Source organism: Symphalangus syndactylus, chromosome 18 (assembly GCF_028878055.3).
Source record: "Symphalangus syndactylus isolate Jambi chromosome 18, NHGRI_mSymSyn1-v2.1_pri, whole genome shotgun sequence".
NCBI lineage: Eukaryota > Metazoa > Chordata > Mammalia > Primates > Hylobatidae > Symphalangus > Symphalangus syndactylus.
In genome coordinates, this window is record NC_072440.2 from 74,477,015 (window position 1) to 74,496,253 (window position 19,239).

The window sequence follows — 19,239 nt, forward strand, 5'->3', positions numbered from 1 at the left end:
TCCAAAATCTCCATAGCAGATGTGCCGCCTCCACTGAGAAGCACTGCGTTTGCATGTTCCAATTCAGTGCAATGTTTCTAGCCTGTCATAAATGGAAGCACGTGCAAGACAAATCCCTAAAAACATCCTCCACTCACTGGCGTCCCTGCCATCTTGGGAAGGAGAGTGAAGAAAGGTGCCTGGGCCTTGCCTGTGACCAGCCGGCTCTCTCTGGCTCCATTTGGGATATGGTCATCCCAAATCACTCTACTGCATATTTCCCAGTGGGGAAAGTTTGAAGGTTTCGTCAAGGACTGAGCAAGCCTAGGGGATCGTGTGCACACACGCCAACACTTCCCATCACGTTATGTCATGGTGGGGGAAAAGGATGAAAGCCTGTCTCACCTATTGAGGAAACAGGAAAAGGGTTGATGCCAACAGATGGAGGATTGGGTTCCATCCTTGGTTTCACGGCTTAGCTGAGGCAGGTAGATAGGGCCATCTTTGGAAATACTTGTGGAGCCTCTAGGGCCAGGGACACGAGCCATTCCTGCCTAAAGGACATCCTACACAGGGCCTGCTTGGGCAGTGTGGCCAATGCATACTCACCTGTCCCACAGAGAAGGTTTAATCCATAGTTGGATGATGTGGGTGCAGCATGTTTTGGAGCAGGGTGGGGCCTGGGGAGGGAGCCCTCCAGCCCCTGAATATGGAAAAACCTTCTTTCTGCTTAGGGCCCTACCTCTCAGGAGCAATGTCACGTTGGACAAGTCACTTGATCTCTTTTAGCCTTAGTTTTCCCAGCTTTAAAATGGGGATAGTAGGCTGGGTGTGGTAGTTTACTCCTGTAATCCCAGTACTTTGGGAGGCTGAGGTGGGAGGATTGCTTGAGTGCAGGAGTCTGAGGCCAACCTGGGCAACACAGTGAGATCCTATTTCTATAAAAAAAATTTAAAAATTAGCCAGGTATGGTGGCGCATGCCTGTAGTCCTAGCTGCTTGGGAGGGTGAGGTCATGGGGAAAAGGGGATTGCTTGAGCCCAGGAGTTCAAGGTTACAGTGAGCTGTGATTGCACCATTGCACTCCAGCCTGGGTGTCAGAGCAGGACCTTGTCTCTAATAAATAAATAAATTTTTTAAAATGGGAATAGCCATGATGGACTATGGTCATTGCAAGAGCCAAATGAAATTGATCTGTGAACATGTTTTACATTCTGTTCTGTTTTACATTTACGTTCTGTTGCTGTCAGGCCTGGGGTGGTTCTGAACATGTTTTACACTCACGTTCTGTTGCTGTCAGGCCTGGGGTGGTTTTAGCTCATCAGATGTTGGTTCTGCCTGACAAGTTGACCTGTGGGGTTCTGAGTGTTCGCAAGAATCTCCCGGCCCCCCTACCCCCCCCATCCTCTGTAACATCTCCCTCCTGCTTGCCCACAGCGTGGGGTTAAAGGCTGAAGTTGGGCAGCAAAGCCTGAACTGTGTTTTCCTGTTGGCAGGGCAAATTCATCCGCATCAACTTTGACGTCACAGGTTACATCGTGGGAGCCAACATTGAGACCTGTATCCTTTCCCTGAGCCTGGGCCAAACGGGTACCCCTGCCCCCTACCAATCTCCTGCCCAGAGGCTGGGAGAGCCCAAGAGCCACCCCTGTCTTTCCAGCCTCTTAGGTTTCTTCCAGAACAAATCTCCCCTTAACAGCAGGCATTGTGGTGCAGTGGTTATACATGTGTGGACCAGACCCCTGGTTTGAACCCTAAACAAGCAGCCTAGCCTGCATGTGATGCTCAAATGACCTGTCCCTTAGCTGAGTGACCTTGGGCTGGTTACTCCACCTCTGTCTGCCTCATCGGCAAAATGGGGATGATAATGAATGGTACCTGCCTCATAGAAATGTGAGAATAGAGTGAATGAACTCATATAAAGCTCTAGGCACCATGCAAGGTGCAGAGTAAGGGCTGGCTACGTAGTGTCTGTTGTATGATCTTCGTTTCATTCTTATTTAGCCATTGTCCGAGGCCAAATTCTGGACCTGTTGTCTTCTTAGAGAGTTGGTCTGTGATCGGCTCCACTTCTTGGGTAGGAAATTGATGAAAACAGAGTTTACCCAGAAGAACGCTGATATCTCAAGGAACAAGTAGAGCGTCTCTTTCATGAATCTGAGTGGTGAGGTGGAGCCAAGTTAGAAATTTCTGGACGTGGGGAACAACCAGGTCTAGAGTTCCTTGACTGATCAGCCTCAGGAGCTTTGCAGGCAGCCCTAGGGCTCAAGGGTGTTGCGTGTTCAGAGCTTCCTGTGGAACACATGCTTGGCAATGAATAGGACCTCGGGGGCTGACTTAGCTTCTTTCTGCACCTGAGGTCCTCTAGCAGCACCTAGTGGTCCCATTTATCCACGTTATGTGCCCTGGATAAGAGGGTGGGTTGTGGAGTGGCCTCCTCTCCACTGTACTTGTCTAAACTGTGGGGATTTGGGAAAATGACTGAAGCTCTCTGGGCCTCAGTTTTGCCTCAGTAAAATGAGGGTGATCGCACCTACTTTCTGGAGCTGGTGCAGTGGTTAAATGAAATAATATGCATAATAATATGCACAGTCCTTGGTACAGTGCTGGGTCCAAAGTGAGCATCTCACAGGTGGCGGCTATTGTGTTAACTTAGTGTTGTCTACGTTTCTACTTTAATCTGCCCAAACCAGCCAGGATTCCCACTCTGCAGCTGGGAGGGCTGCCAGGCTTCGGTCAAGTCCAGAGCCAGGGCCCTCTTGTCCTACAGCCCTGCACACAGCTCTCAGCAATTCATTCCCTGTGTTTAGAGCGAGCACCAGGCATAGCCCCGTCCTTCTGGCCTCAGCCTTCCTTTTAGATCAGTGGTTCTCGAAGTATGTTTCCAAACCAGCAGCATCAGCATCACTGGGGAGCTCTTTAGAAACACACATCTCATCTCAGCCAGGCGCGATGGCTCACGCCTGTAATCCCAGCACTTTGGGAGGCCGAGGCGGGCAGATCACTTGAAGTCAGGAGTTCGAGACCACCTGGCCAATATGGTGAAACCTTGTCTCTACTAAAAATACAAAAATTAGCCAGGCGCGGTGGCATGCACCTGTAATCCTAGCACTTTAGGAGGCCAAGGCAGGCAGATCACTTTAGGTCATGGGTTCAAGACCAGCCTGGCCAACAGGGTGAAACCCCATCTCTACTAAAAATACAAAAATTAGCCAGGCGTGGTGGCATGCACCTGTAGTCCCAGCTACTCAGGAGGCTGAGGCAGGAGAATCGCTTGAACCCGGGAGGCAGAGGTTGCAGTGAGCCAAGATCGCACACTGCACTCCAGCCTGGGTGACAGAGCGAGACTCTGGCTCAAACGTGCGTGCGTGCGTGTGTGTGTGTGTGTGTGTGTGTGTATGTATACATGAGAAAGTCTGAGAATCACTGCTTTCCAGATTGGACATGGGCTGTGGTAGCCCAGGCACTGCTAGCTGGCTTTAGGACTTGAACAAGACAAGGTCTGCTGATCTAGCCCCATCATCCCGCACCATCAGGCTTAGTGCTGTGGAAATCCACCCAGTACAGTAGCCCAGCCTCCCAGCTGCCCTCTCCCATCACCCTGGACCCTGTGATCTCCATGCCACCCTCACCTGCCCTCCCCTCTGCTCTTCCTCCTGCCACCCCCCATGGCGGAGCAGCTCTCCCGAAATTAATTAGTGTGGCGTGTTTACGGTCTCTCTGTCCCATCAGACCCCACTCTTGGAACAGAGGGCATGGAAGACAGCTTTGCCACTTGCTAGCTGTATGATCTTGAGAAAGGACTTCCCTTCTCTGAGCCTCAGTTTCCCCTTATTGAAAACACCGATAATAGTTGCACTTACTTCCCAGCATGCTTTGTGAGGTTTCAGTGAGACAATTTATATCAATCGTTTCACATAGGAATGAATCATAAATCATAGAATCATAGAGGATGTCATTATTTGTATTGTATAATGTCTGAAGACAGCTCATTTTAAAGAAGACTTGCTGGTCTTGGCTGTTAGGGGAACATCTCATTACCATTACCATCTTCCTGGGGTCTTTTTATGCTTTTTCTTTTTACTCTATTCCCCTCCCTTCTTTTTGCATCTGAAGTCTGCTGGCAGCACCCAGTGGTTCCATTTGTCCACAGAGGCTATGGTCAAAGTTAGACATTACCGATTGCTGGGACAGAACTGGGAAGTCATTCCGTGTGAATTGGGTGTGACGGGGATGGAGGTGGAAGACCAGAGGAACACCCGCAGTATCCCTAGAATCCCTAACTCCTTCCAAACCAGATCTGCTAGAAAAATCACGGGCAATTCGCCAAGCCAGAGACGAGAGGACATTCCACATCTTTTACTACATGATTGCTGGAGCCAAGGAGAAGATGAAAAGTAAGTGACTAGCAATGACGTGTGATTGGATGGCTTGAGCCTTCCCTTTCATCAGAATCCGGGGTTAAGGGATTGGCTGTTAAAACAGTCTCAGATCCTGCCAGAAAGGACCATGTCTGTGAGTGACAGATGAGCAATTCTTCATCTCCTCCCAGTGAGTGAGTGTGGCTTTTGTTCAGTCATTCTCATTTACTGAGCACCTACTATGTGACATAGTAGCCATCAACTCCAATTAGACGTTAGATCATTAATGATTCATGTCTAATTAGACCAGAGAGCATCAAGTCCAACTAGACACAATCTATGCCTTCAAGGAAAGGGAGAAAGACATTTGCCTTACTTGCCAATTTATAAAACTTGCAAATATAAAAGATTCATTCTGGTTTTACAAGGAATTTGCAGGGGCAGCGGGACTAAGCATTTTTCATTATACATGTTTTGCCAGTGACTTTGTAGAACAGGGGTCAAAACTTTTTCTGTAAAAGGCCCGATAGTAAATCTTCAGGCTTTGCAGGCCACGTGGCTTCTGTCACAGCTATTCAATTCTGCCATTGTAATACAAAAGCAGCCACAGGCAATACATAAACCAACCAGCACAGGCAACACATAAACCAATGAGTGCAGGCAACACATAAACCAATGAGCACAGGCAACACATAAACCAGTGAGCGCAGGCAACACATAAACCAATGAGCACAGGCAACACATAAACCAGTGAGCGCAGGCAACACATAAACCAGTGAGCGCAGGCAACACATAAACCAATGAGTGCAGGCAACACATAAACCAATGAGCACAGACAGTACATAAACCAGTGAGCACAGGCAACACATAAACCAATGAACATAGGCAACACATAAATCAGTGAGAGCAGATGCATCACTGTGTTACAATAAAACTTTATTTACAAAAACAGGCAGTGTGCAGAAGTTTGCTGACCTCTGTTGTAGAGAAAAAAATTTTTTATGTAAATACAATACACTGTATACCAAACTCCAGTAGGAAGTTATGAGTTCTGGACATACAGTTGTTTACTCTTAAAAATATATACAAATCACATAGCTTAAAAAAGGAATGGATCAGTGACTATCTGTACATTGTAGAGTCTACATGTTAGTAATAAGTTTGAAGTCTGAAATTTTATGGGAACAATGCAGACTTTGCTTCCCATCTGTTTTGTGGCCCAAGCTTAGTTACTTTGGTTAAGACAGTTACCAAAAGGATCTGTGTGAGCTCAAAACTTCGCTGTGTCGGAGTGTATTGCAGAGCTCAGCCACTAGGGGGTGGCATTATCCATTCTTTAAATTTCCAGGGTGGGGCACAGTGGCTCATGCCTGTAATCCCACGCTTTGGGAGGCAGAGGCGGGCGGATTACCTGAGGTCAGGAGTTTGAGACCAGCTTGGCCAAGATAGTGAAACCCTGTCTCCGCAAAAATACAAAAATTAGCCAGGTGTGGTGTCTGGCGCTTGTAATCCCAGCTACTCGGGAGGCTGAGGCAGGAGAATCACTTGAACCTAGAAGGTGGAGGTTGCAGTGAGCTGAGATTGCACCACTGCACTCCAGCCTAGGTGACAGAGTGAGACTCTGTCTCAAAAAATAAAAATAAGTTTCCTTAATGGCTGGCTTTCAGGAACATAGGATATGAGGTGGAGCAATTTTTGGTAAAGGGGGAATGCTGAATGGATTTTTTATGTACCAGCAAACATGGTACGTTAGCAGTTACAGTGCAGGACCCTGTGGAATGGGCCAGGGAAAAATGTTGACATTCCTCTTCCTTTTATTTGGCACCCAAGAAAACAGTTTGGTTGTCTGGTACCTTGGGTTCCAGTTTTGTGCTTTGCCTCTGGTCTTCCAGAAATGGGCAACTATAGGGCTCACAACTAAATTCCCAGGGGCCCTTTGTATTCTAGATGATAGAACTGGAAAGATGTTAGGCTTTTAGAAGAACCAAATATTCCTAAATGCGTCCAAACTCGGGATAATGAAGTCTTGGCAAAGACCTCAATCCTCGTGACTTCAATCAGGCATTTCAAGTTAATCCAAAAGTTTGAGTTAACTGGTGTCTTCGGTCAATTTAACTTCGAGTTTATCAAGCAGCTTCCAAGTGACTTGACCCATAAAAGACATTTTATTTTATTTTATTTTATTTTATTTTATTTATTTATTTTTTTTTTTTGAGACGGAGTCTCGCTCTATCGCCCAGGCTGGAGTGCAGTGGCGCGATCTCGGCTCACTACAAGCTCCACCTCCCGGTTCACGCCATTCTCCTGCCTCAGCCTCCCGAGTAGCTGGGACTACAGGCGCCCACCACCACGCCAGGATAATTTTTTGTATTTTTAGTAGAGACGGGGTTTCACCATGTTAGCCAGGATGCTCTCGATCTCCTGACCTCGTGATCCGCCTGCCTCCACCTCCCAAAGTGCTGGGATTATAGGCGTGAGCCACTGCACCCGGCCAAAAGACCTTTATTTTAAAAGAAAAATATCTTGCTGACGTCTCTCCAAAAGTATAACCGAATCCATCCTAATTAAAGATTGATCTGGAAGAGGATCCTTGATGTATTGGAAGGTATAATAAAAGCAAATAGTGCAGGAGAAAGAAAGGCAATTATAGAGTTGGGGGTGGGGGAGAAGCTGAACTACAACAAAGGAAATGTAATCATAGGATACCGTTTTACAGAGAATATCTAATTAATGTCATAATATAAAAAGGGAGTTGGCAAACTTTTCACTAAAGGGTCAGTAGTAAACGTTTTAGACTTTAAGGACCAGATGGCCTCTGTTGCAACTACTCAACTCTGTTGCCTAGTGAGAAAGCAGCCATGAGAAATAAACAAGGACATCAGAGCAGCTGTGTTTCAAAAAAACTTTATTTACAAAAACAACAGGGGACCAGATTTGCCAACCTGTGATATGAGCCTTATATATTGATTCAACTAAAAATAGCTGGGGGTGGCTGGGCACAATGGCTCACGCCTGTAATCCTGGCACTTTGGGAGGCTGAGACGGGTGGATCACCTGATGTCAGGAGTTCAAAACTAGCCTAGCCAACATGAGATGAAACCCCGTCTCTACTAAAAATACAACAAATTACCTGGGCGTGGTGGTGGGTACCTGTAATCCCAGCTACTGGAGAGGCAGGAGAATTGCTTGAACCTGGGAGGCAGAGGTTGCAGTGAGCAGCCAATATCACACCACTGCACTCCAACCTGGGCAAAGGTGAAACTCCCTCTCAAAAAAAAAAAAAAAAAGCTGGGGGAAAGGAAAGGTAGTATAAGAAAGCTGCATTTTTGCCTACCATAGCAGGAAGTCACTAGATACTATCTAAACTTGACATATCCAGAAATCGCCTATTACAGCGATTGTGCTTTGCCCCTGGTCTTCTAATAGGCCAAAAGCGCCTGTTACTTTTGGCACTGAGGACTGGTTTCCTGGAAGAAAATTTTTCCACAGATTGGGAGGGCAGGGTGGGGGGGATGGTGTGGGGATGATTCAAGTGTATTACATTTACTGTGCACTTTATTATTACATTGTAATATATAATGAAATAATTATACTACTCACCATAATGTAGAATCATTGGGAGCTTGTTTTCCTGCAGTCCCATCGGGGGGTGATGGGGGACAGTGACAGATTATCAGGCATTAGAGTCTCATAAGGAGCACGCGTGCGCAGTTCACAATAGGGTTTGTGCTCCTATAAGAATCTAATGCTGCCACTGATCTGATGGGAAGCGGAGCTCAGGCAGTGATGCAAGCCATGGGCAGCGGCTGCAAATAACAGATAAAGCTTCACTCGCTCACCTGCTGCTCACCTCCTGCTGTGCGGCCCGGTTCCTAACGTGGACCGGTACTGGTCTACGGCCTGTGGGTTGGGGAACCCTTGGCCTATTATATATAATACATAATGATATATACATTATAATAGGCTAGGGTATATAGCAAGCCTATTCTACAGAGAGATAGTGGTAACTGCCAGAAAAAAAGCAGCTAAAAGAGATAAAAGCAGGTATTACGGAGTAAGGTAGGAGTTGGAGAAGGGATGTGACAGGAGAATGCTATTTTTCATTATAAACCTTTGGTAGTAATTGGTTTTTAAAACTCGTGCCTGTTTGAATTTGATAAAAATTTTATAAATAGATGAATAAGGCCCGGTGCGGTGGCTCGTGTCTGTAATCCCAGAACTTTGAGAGGCCTAGGTGGGTGGATCACCTGAGGTCAGGAGTTGAAGACTAGTGTGGTCAACGTGGTGAAACCCCATCTCTACTAAAAATACAAAATTTAGCCGAGCGTGGTGGCAGGCGCCTGTAATCCCAGCTACTCGGGAGATTGAGGCAGGAGAATCCCTTGAACCTGGGAGGCGGAGGTTGCAGTGAGCCGAGATCACGCCACTGCACTCCAGCCTGGACGACAGAGTGAGACTCCGTCTCAAAAAAAAAAAAATGAGTAAAGGTTGATCTAACTCTTCTGACAGCTTTGTCTCTGAAGGCAGGGTGCCTCTGGACAACTGAGGTAAAGGCATCCCTTCCTCCAGGTGGATGTAACTTCATGCCAGGGATTGTGGCTTACCAAGCAGAACCAAGGCTGGGTATCAGCTGCAGTCACTGGAGCAGTGCACAACCTGCACCACTGTGCAAGGCTGGCAGTGGTTGGTGAGGCTGTCTACATGACGACGCATGAGGGTTTTAAATGGTCCAAGCCTTGAGAAAGGGAAAGGAATTATGATGGCCCAGACCCTTGACCAGATCTCCATCTCATGTTGAAATTAGAAGTGTGTCTTGTTGACCCTGACCCCTCTTCCTCTCCTTCTAGGTGACTTGCTTTTGGAGGGCTTCAACAACTACACCTTCCTCTCCAATGGCTTTGTGCCCATCCCAGCAGCCCAGGATGATGAGATGTTCCAGGAAACTGTGGAGGCCATGGCGATCATGGGTTTCAGCGAGGAGGAGCAGCTGTGTAAGCCTCACACCTTGAGTCTGGAGGGTAGCCTGCCTGGATACCAATGGAACCTGTTAAGAATTCTTCTCTAGTCAAGACAGATTTCTGCTCTCTGAATTCCCCACCTTCCATTAAAAAAAAAAAAGGAGGAAAATGAATTTTATTCTAGGTGGTTTGTTTGTGTTGTAGAAAAGTGGCTGCATAACTAGGGCTCTTTTAGTTGCAAGTAACCCAAGCTGGCTTAAACCAAAGGGAAAATGACTAACTCACAATGTTGAAAAGTTCAAGGAGGTTGGGCACAGTGGCTCAGGCCTGTAATCTCAGCACTTTGGGAGGCCAAGGTGGACGGATCACTTTAGGTCAGGAGTTCGAGACCAACCTGGTCAATTTGGTGAAACCCTGTGTCTACAAAAAATACAAAAAAAATTAGCCAGGGCTGGTGGTGCACACTTGTAGTCCTAGCTACTCAGGAGGCTGAGGTGGGAGGAGTCCGTGAACCTGGAAGGCAGAGGTTGCAGTGAGCCAAGATCACACCACTCCACTCCAGCTTGGGAGATGGAGCTAGACTCCATCTCAAAATAAAAAAAAAAAAGAAGTTCAGGAATTCAAGCTTCAGGTACAGTGAGATCTAGGTGTTCAAAAGATTTTTGTAGAACCTAATTTATTGTCTTCTATCTCTCTCGACTACGTTGTTTCTCTATAGGATGCAGTTTGTTGACAGCAACATGGCTGGGTTCCAGCCCTTATATTCTTTGGGTTTATATCCAAAGAACAGAGTAGATTCCTGGCTTAAGTTCCTTAATGGAGTGTCATTGACTCTGATTGGCTGGCTTAGGTTGATGTGCACATTCCTGAGCTATGCAGCATAGGCAGGGTTGTGGAAAGCACAGGGTGGTTTCATTATGGTCCCTAAGAATGGATTTCTGGAGCTGCAGGTAGAGATGTTGGCCTCATCAGGAACATGGGGCAGGGTTTAGGGGAGGGGGAGTGATCGAGGCAGTGGATTTACTCAGGCTCTTCCTGGAGGGGTTGCTCTGGTGATCAATTGATATTGATCAAAATCATCCAACCAATGGCCAAGAAACACAACAGGACAGCTCAGGAAGAAGTTCTCGGTCGGGACACTGTGTTTCCAGAAACGATTTTCCTTCTGGGTTAGATGTGCCTCAGTGTTCAAGGTTAATCTCTTTCAGGAACACCAGGACAGAACTGTGGAAAGTTTCCCTTCCTTCCCACGCCTACACCCATTTGGAGCCCCAGAATAGCAATGAGGTTGCTGAAATGCTGCATAAGGGGAGGGGCAGCTCCTCCGAAGATAACTTGGGGTCTAGAAAAATAAGGCTCTATGGGTCAGTTGACAAATGGATGGTGTGTGTGGGTCTTGGCCAGGGTCCCACATCAGAATCTAGTAGCCTGATAGCCTGATAGCTCTGATAGCCTCCTTGTCTGAATGACATAGGCTCTCCAAGAATGATTCATTTTATTTGGGACAGGGGTCAGTTTTGCTTATAATTTTGCTTTTAAATAACAATGAACAATGGTTAAGTATTTGCTGTGTGCCAGGAATTTACCAAATCCTTTTTTCTTAATGTACTACACTGTTCAGTATAGTTTTATGTAAATAATAAAAAACTGGAACAGGCTGGGCACAGTAGCTCATGCCTGTAATCCCAGCATTTTGAGACACTGAGGCAGGAGGATTGCTTGAGCCCAGGAGTTCGAGACTAGCCTGGACAACATAGTGAGACTCTGTCTCTACAAAAAAAAATAAAGAAAATAGAAAAAAACTGGAACAAACTAAAATAGGTTGATTGATAGAGGCTTTATTAAATCATTGTCTGTCCTTGTGAAAGAAAACAATGAGACCATTGAAATTGTTTTGCTGGGCATGGTGGCTCACGCCTGTAATTCCAGCACTTTGAGAGGCCAAGGCAGGCAGATCACTTGAGCTCGAGTTTGAGACTAACCTGGGCAACGTGGCAAGATCCCTTCTCTACAAATAATACAAAAAATTAACTGGGTGTGGTGGTGCACACTGTAGTCCCAGCTTGGGAGACTGAGGCAGGAAAACTGCTTGAGCCCAGGAGATCGAAGCTGCAGTGAGCCGAGATCACGCTACTCTGTCACCTAGGCTGGAGTACAGTGGCGCAGTCTCAGCTCACTGCAACCTCTGCCTTGCAGGCTCAAGCAGTCCTCCCAGCTCAGCCTCTCAAGTCGTTGAGACTACAGACATGTGCTACCACGCCTGGCTAAATTTTGATTTTAGGGTTTTCGTTTTGTTTTGTTTGAGATGGAGGCTCGCTATTGTCACCCAGGCTGGAGTGCAGTGGCACGACCTCGGCTTGCTGCAACCTCTGCCTCCCGGGTTCAAGCAATTCTCTTGGCTCAGCCTCCCGAGTAGCCGGGATTACAGGCGCCCACCACCATGCCCCACTAATTTTTTTTTGTATTTTTAGTAGATACTGGGTCTCACCATGTTGGCCAGGCTGGTCTTAAACTCCTGACCTCAGATGATCCACCTGTCTTGGCCTCCCAAACTGCCGGGATTGCAGGCATGAGCCACTGCGCCTGGCCTGTGGTCTTTTTGTTTTGTTTTGGTTTGATTTTTGGAGGGGTGGGTAGAAACAACGCTTCACCATGTTATCCAGTATTCTCTGGTCTTGAACCCCTGGGCTCAAACAATCAGCCTGCCTTGGCCTCCCAAAGTGCTGGGATTACAGGTGTGAGCCACCATGCCCGGCTCCCAGTGTTTTCATTGTACATTGGCACTTGCCAATTTCCCCTTTAACCATAGACACCAGACCCCAGGCCCAGCACCTTTGGCAGGCCCAAGCATCTAGCTAGAATTTGCTAATACTGTTTTCCTTGTATTTATATTTATAATTACCATCTATTTATGGCAAGTGAAGATGATTTTTCACTTAAGATAGAGAAAGTTTTCTATTAAAACGAATGTAAGGAAGGAGAACGAAGTAAATTTAAAGAAAATGGTTAAGCAAATAATGGAGCAGATGGTACACAGATTAAGCATTCAGATGATGGCATGGAAATGACCAACTCTCATGGGAACCAACTTAGTCCCAAGTGTACACCAACCCCATTTATAAACCAAGAGCTACTTCTAAACCCTCCATCAAGGGGCCTGTGGAGAAGGAGGTGGGTCAGGCTCCAGGCTGGAGCTTCATGAGGCTCCAAGTGACCAGGGGAGACCAGGATTTTCCCCACCACATTGGGTTCTGCAGCCTTGAACTCCTGGGCTCAAGATACCCTCATGTGCCACCATGCCTGGCTAATTTTCTTTTCTTTTTTTTTTTTTTTGAGATGGAGTCTCACTCTGTTGCCCAGGCTGGAGTGCAGTGGCGCGATCTCGGCTCACTGCAAGCTCCGCCTCCCAGGTTCATGCCATTCTTCCGCCTCAGCCTCCGAGTAGCTGGGACTACAGGTGCCCACCACCACGCCTGGCTAACTTTATTTTGGTATTTTTAGTAGAGACAGCATTTCACCATGTTAGCCAGGATGGTATCAATCTCCTGACCTTGTGACCCGCCCACCTCAGCCTCCCAAAGTGCTGGGATTACAGGTGTGAGCCACCGCACATGGCCCATGCCTGGCTAATTTTTAAATTTTTTGTAGAGACAGTGTCTTGCTGTGTTGTCCAGGCTGGTCTGGAACTCCTAGCCTCAAGCAATCTCCCTGCCTCAGCCTCCCAAATCCTTGGGATTACAGCCATGAGCCACCATGCCTGGCCTGGTTATACTGTTTCTAACATATTTTTAAGATGAAAAATAAAATCACCTAAATTGTCCATCCTGTGTACCCCTGGTGGTACACATGTCTGGTGTTGGAAAGTCCTGTTTCTTATTCCTCAGTAAGAAGAGAGGTGTAAGGCCACTGTAAAAAATTAGCACAAACTTGATGTTTTAAAGCAACAGGAATTTATTCTCTCCCATTTCTGGAGCCCAGGGTTCTGAAATCAATGTGTCAGCAGGAGCCAGTCATAATGTCTCATGCCTGTAATCCCAGCACTTTGGGAGGCCAAGGCGAGAGGATCGTTTGAGGCCAGGAGTTCAAGACCAGCCTGAGCAACATAGCAAGACCCCTTCTCTACTAAAAATTAAAAAAAATTTTTTTTTAAAAAGACAAGATGCTGGCAGGGGTTGTTGCTTCTGAAGGCACTGAGGGAGATCTGTTCCTTGCCTCTGTCCTGGCTTCTGGTGGCTCTGGCTGTTCCTGGCTTTTCCTTGGCTTGTCTCACTCCAGCCTCTGCCTCATTCTTCATGTGGCATTCTACTCTGTGGGTCTTCTCTTCTGTCCATCATAAAGACACTTGACATTAAATGTAGGGCCCACCAGGTTATTCCGAGATGATCTCATCTTGAGATCTTTTGCTTGATTCCATCTGCAAGACCTTTTTTTCCAAAATAGGCCATGTTCAGGCTGGGCGCGGTGGCTCACACCTGTAATCCCAGCTCTCAGGGAGGCAGAGGCAGGAGGATAGCTTGAGCCCAGGAGTTTGAGACCTGCCTGGGCAATATAGTGAGACCCCGTTCTCCACAAAAAGGAAAAAAAAATAAGTGTAACTCCCCAAATTAGGCCACATTCACAGGTTCCAGGTGGACATATTTTAGAAAGACCAACGTTCGACCTAATATAGGTGACTTCCACTCTTTACCACCTACTGGGCCAGGCCCTTGCTCAGCATCTTACAAGACCTAAACTTCATGAAGTAGGTACTACTGTTACCATCTCTGTTTTGCAGATAAGGAAACTGAGGCTCATGGGACTTACTGAGACTCATGTAGAGTCTCTATCCTCTATCCATCCATGATTCATCCGTCAATCCATCCTCTATTCATCCATCTATCCTCTACTCATCCTTCCATCACCCATCCATCCATCACCCATCCATCCATCCATCCATCCACCCACCCATCCATTCATCTATGAACCCGTCCTCTATACATTTATACATTCACTTGTCCATCCACCCTCCATCTGCCATCCATCCATCTCCTTCCGTCCCCATGTGTATCTGGACCCTGAACTAGGCTTTGGAAATTCAAAGATGATGAGATTTATAAGAAGCAAAGCTGGGATTTGAACTCAGGACTCTAACTGCAGAGTGCATGCTTTGCACCAGTGCACCAGGATGCTGCCAGCCGTCACCACCCTTGCTGTGTTGTGTCTCCTCACTGGTTGACTTCTTTGCTGTCTGCTAACTGTGCCCCAAGGTTCATCTCTTATGGCCTGGGAGTGGTGGTGTTCTTTTGTCATTTCTGGAATTACATTAACTATACCAGAAAGTGCAAACCAGTGGTTCCTGAGCCTACAGGAGAGATCGGCCACTACAACCTTCAAAATGTTTAAAAATTGGTTCCTAAAGTTTAAATATGGGTAGGCCGGGCACTGTGGCCTACAATCCCAGCACTATGGGAGGCCAAGGCACATGGATCACTTGAGGTCAGGAGTTTGAGACCAGCCTGGCCAACATAGTGAAACTCCGTCTCTACTAAAAATAGAAAAATTAGCTGGGTGTGGTGGCACACACCTGTAATCCCAGCTACTCTGGAGGCTGAGGCAAGAGAATTCCCCTGAACCTGGGAAGCGTGGAGGTTGCAGTGAGCCGAGATTGCACCAATGCACTCCAACCTGGGTGACAGCAAGACTCCGTCTCACAAAAAAAAAACAAAAAAAAAAACAAAACCATGGGTAGACTTCACATAAAAACTCTGGGTTTCCATTATCTGGAAAAATCAGAAGTTCTAGCAACACTGGGCTTACATCCCCTGTGGCAATGACAGAGTAGCTGCTGGCCCCTTCAGTGGGTTTGTGGCCTCGTTGGGTCCCCACTGTCCTCATTAGTTGGCTTTGTTCATTTAGACCAGTGGTTCTCTGCCAGAGGTGAGTTTGCCTCCCAGGGTTCATTTAGTAGTGTCAGCTGACGTTTGTGGTTGTCACAACTCTGTCGGGGTAACCACCACTGACATCTTAGTGGTTAGAGACCAGGGGTGCTACTAAACTTCCCATGATGCCCAGTACAGCTCCCCACAATAGAGAATTATCTGGGCCCCAATTTCTGCAGTGACAAGATTGAGAAACCCTGAGCTGGCCGGCTCGCCTGGGCTGTGCAGGCATTTCGGCAATCTTTAGTTTAAATTGACACTTTTAAAACTGTGAGTGCAACTCTTCATAGTTTACAAAGACTCTTTCATAGATGTTATGGTTAAAAGGAAGTGTGTTTCCAAGCCCTGTCAACAGCAGCTTCATTCATTTTGGGGAGAAGGCTTTCTGCCATAGTGAGTGGGAGCAAATGGGTGGGTGGTCAGCAGCTGGGTCCTTTTGCTGAGCTGGGCCAGGGACCCCATGGGGTGAGAATAGCTGTTGTGAAGGGCCTTGTAATGTCTGGTTTGGCCTGAGGAACCAGAAAAGTCTGGGATCTCTAGGCTTTGTTCCTTGAACATAGTGACTGATTTGAAGCTAGAACTCTGGGTTATTTGTACCTGAGTTAAGCTAAGCCAAGAATTTGTGTTAATCATCATCCATTCTCCATCCATTCGTCAATCCATCCATCCATCCACCATCCATCCATCTATCATCCAACTATCATCCTTCCATCCATCCATTCATCCATCATCCATCCATCAATCCTCTATCCAGTCCTCCATCCATCATCCATTCATTCTCCATCCATCCATTGTCCATCCATCCATCCATCCATCCATCCATCCATCCATCATCCATCTATTCTCTATCCATGCATTATTTATCCATCAATCCATCCTCTGTTTATTCATCTATACTCGTCCATCCATCATTCACCCATTCATCTACCCACCCATCCATTCCTCCATCCATGCACCCATGAACACATCCTCTGCCCACTTATTCATTCATCCATCCATCCACCTTCCACCTACCATCCATCCATCTCCCTCCCTCCCATGTGTATCAGGATCCTGGACTAGGCTTTGGAAATTCAAAGATGATTAGGGCAGGCCCCACACTCTCCAGAAACTCATTGTCTTGTGGGGATTTCAGACATAGAAACTATTTTAACAGTAACATGTCCTGAGTACGGAGTCAGAAAGGTTCCAAGTATTCTGGGAACACAGCGTTTTTGTTCGGAGACACCTGGACAACAAGTGGAAACGAATGTATATCTTCTTCATCCCAACATGGGCATCTGGTACACCCAGCAGAGTATGTAAGAAGCACAGGGTTTTTATTTCAAAAATCCTTTTATTGACATATGATTTACATGTAGAAAATTGTGTATGCCATAGCGTACAGTGCAAAGAATTATTATAAACTGAACATGTCTGCGTAACTAGAATCCATTTTAAATAAGAGAATGCCACCAGCCCCACAGAAGCTCCCACATGCACCTTCTAAGAACTTCCCTCAGTTAAGGATAATCATTATCCTGACTTCTAACAGCATCGATTAGTTTTGCCTCTTCTTGAATGGACTGTCTATATATGGACTTAGACAGTAGGTTCTTGTTTCCATCTGTCCTCTTTTGTTCAGTATTTGTGTCTGGAAGATATGTCAGGGGTCTTTTTGTTTTAGAGACAGGATCTGCCTACATTGCCCAGGCTGTATCAAGCTCCTGGCTTCAAGCAGTTCTCCCACCTCAGCCTCCCAAAGTGCTGGGGTCGCAGGCATGAGTGACTGTGCTGGCCCCAATACATCAGTTTTGATTTTTGGTAGTTGTAGCTTATTCATTCTCACTGTTCTGTGGCAGGGGTTGCTAACACATTTTTCTGTAAAGAGTCAGATAGTAAATTCTTTAGCCTTTGTGGGCCAGACGATCTTTGTTGCAACTCTAAGTCTGCCAGTGTAGCGTTCAAATAGTTATAGACAATATGTAAATCAATGAGTATAGCTGTGTTCCACTAAAACTTTATTTATAATAGCAAGCAGTGGGCCAGATTTGGTGCATAGGCTGTAATTTGCCAGTCCCTGCTGCGTGGTATTCCATTGTAAGGCAAGGTTTTAAGCAACCATATGAAAATATTGAGCTCAGAATTTAGTTTCTTTGGAGGAAAGATGTAGGCTGGCTCTGGGTCCCCAGTGGCTTTAGGCTCCAAAACTCCAGGGTACCTTGGCATTGACCTCTGTGTCTGCTCTACTCTTCTCTCCCCACCTCAGCCATATTGAAGGTGGTATCATCGGTCCTGCAGCTTGGAAATATCGTCTTCAAGAAGGAAAGAAACACAGACCAGGCATCCATGCCGGATAACACAGGTACTTGCCAGCTTTTCCCAATGACCAATGACGTTGGGGTTGGGGGGGTGGGGAGGGTGACATTTAAACATTGCTTATTTTTCGAGGTGAAGGTATCTGGGATTTTAACAACAGATGGACTAGGTTCTTATCACTCACTTTTCTTTTTTCAAACTTTTCAGTGCTCAAGACCCTATGTGGAAAGTTATTGAATCAGATCGCAGGGATAAAAAAAAAAAACCTAATAGTTTTATTTATTTGTTCTTTTTTTTAAAATACAAAATTTTACAAGTTTTAATAGAGACGAGGTCTCGCTGTGTTGCCCAGGCTGATCTTGAACTTCTGAGCTCAAGTGATCCTCCCATCTTGGCCTCCCCAAATGCTGAGATTACAGGCAAGAGTCATCACATCCCACCCCTAATAGTGAGCAGACAAGATCCCGAGGGACCATCTCTTCTAAAATATTCCACTTAATTGTTTTGTTAAAGAAATATTTCTCAAGCCCCTGCAATATGCCACTGGGATACAGCAGGAAATGACACAAGAGTAGCTCTTCTTATGGTATCTGTGGTCGTCTTGGGGAGACAGACCTCAATTGCCCTGAGAATTAGGGGTGCCAGATAAAATACAGGATGTCCAGATAAATTTCAATTTTAGGTAAACAACAAACCTTTTTTTAAATGTTAAGTATGTCCCTTGTAACATTTGGACCATGATTATACCAAAAGAGTATTCTTGTTTATCTGAAATTCAGGTTTAACTGAGCATCCTGTAATTTTCCCCCTAAATCTGATAAACCTACCCACAAATAAACAGTATTTTGTGTTTTGAGAAGCTGGCCTGGCTACCACTATGCTTGTTGGTGGCTGAGCTGAGAGCAAAACTTAGGTTTCTTATTTCCTGGCCCAGGCTGTATATTGTGTTTCTTTTTCCTGCTCCCTAGAACCCACCTTGATCAAACCTGTTGCAGCTGCTTACTGGGTTTACCTTGCCCACGGCCTAGACAGAGCCAATTAATCAAGACAGGAGAATTGCGATAGAGAAAGAGTAATTCACGCAGAGCCGGCTGCACGGGAGAACAGTTTTATTATTACTCAAATCAGTCTCCTTGAGCATTCGGGGATCAGAGTTTTTAAGCATAATGTGGTTAGGGGGAGGCCAGTGAGTTGGGGGTGCTGATTGGTTGGGTGAGAGACTAAATCACAGGGAGTTGAAGCTGTCCTCTTGCCCTGAGTCAGTTCCTGGACAGAGGCCATAAGATCAGATGAGCCAGTTTCTCCATCTGGGTGGTGTCAGCTGATCCACCTGGTGCCAGGGTCCGCAAAAATATCTCAAGCACTGATCTTAGGTTTTACAATAGTGATGTTATCCCCAGGAGCAATTTAGGGAGGGTCAGACTCTTGTAGCCTCCACTTACAGAACTCCTAAACCATAATTTCTCATCTTTGGGCTAATTTATTATTCCTACAAAGGCAGTCTAGTCCCCAGGCAAGAAGGGGGTTTGTTTTGGGAAAGGGTTCTTGTGTTTTAAACTATAAACTAAGAGGCTGGGCGTGGTGGCTCATGCCTGTAATCCTAGCACATTGGGAGGCCGAGGCAGGTGGATCACTTGAAGTCAGGAGTTCAAGACCAGCCTGGCCAACAAGGTGAAACCCCATCTCTACTAAAAATACAAAAATTAGCTTGGCATGGTGGCGGGCG

General features: G+C 46.3%; 1 protein-coding gene across 4 annotated transcripts in view; it reads left to right on the forward strand.

Moving 5' to 3' along the window:
• MYH11 (myosin heavy chain 11) overlaps window positions 1-19,239 on the forward strand; it is a 158,407-nt gene that overhangs the window by 77,511 nt on the left and 61,657 nt on the right. For all 4 annotated transcript variants that reach the window (XM_055253361.2, XM_055253362.2, XM_063623685.1 and 1 more), the window contains 4 exons: window positions 1,475-1,538; window positions 4,277-4,375; window positions 9,187-9,330; window positions 17,464-17,559. In XM_055253361.2, coding sequence (XP_055109336.1) covers window positions 1,475-1,538; window positions 4,277-4,375; window positions 9,187-9,330; window positions 17,464-17,559 — 403 coding nt within the window. The remainder of the gene's footprint in view (window positions 1-1,474; window positions 1,539-4,276; window positions 4,376-9,186; window positions 9,331-17,463; window positions 17,560-19,239) is intronic.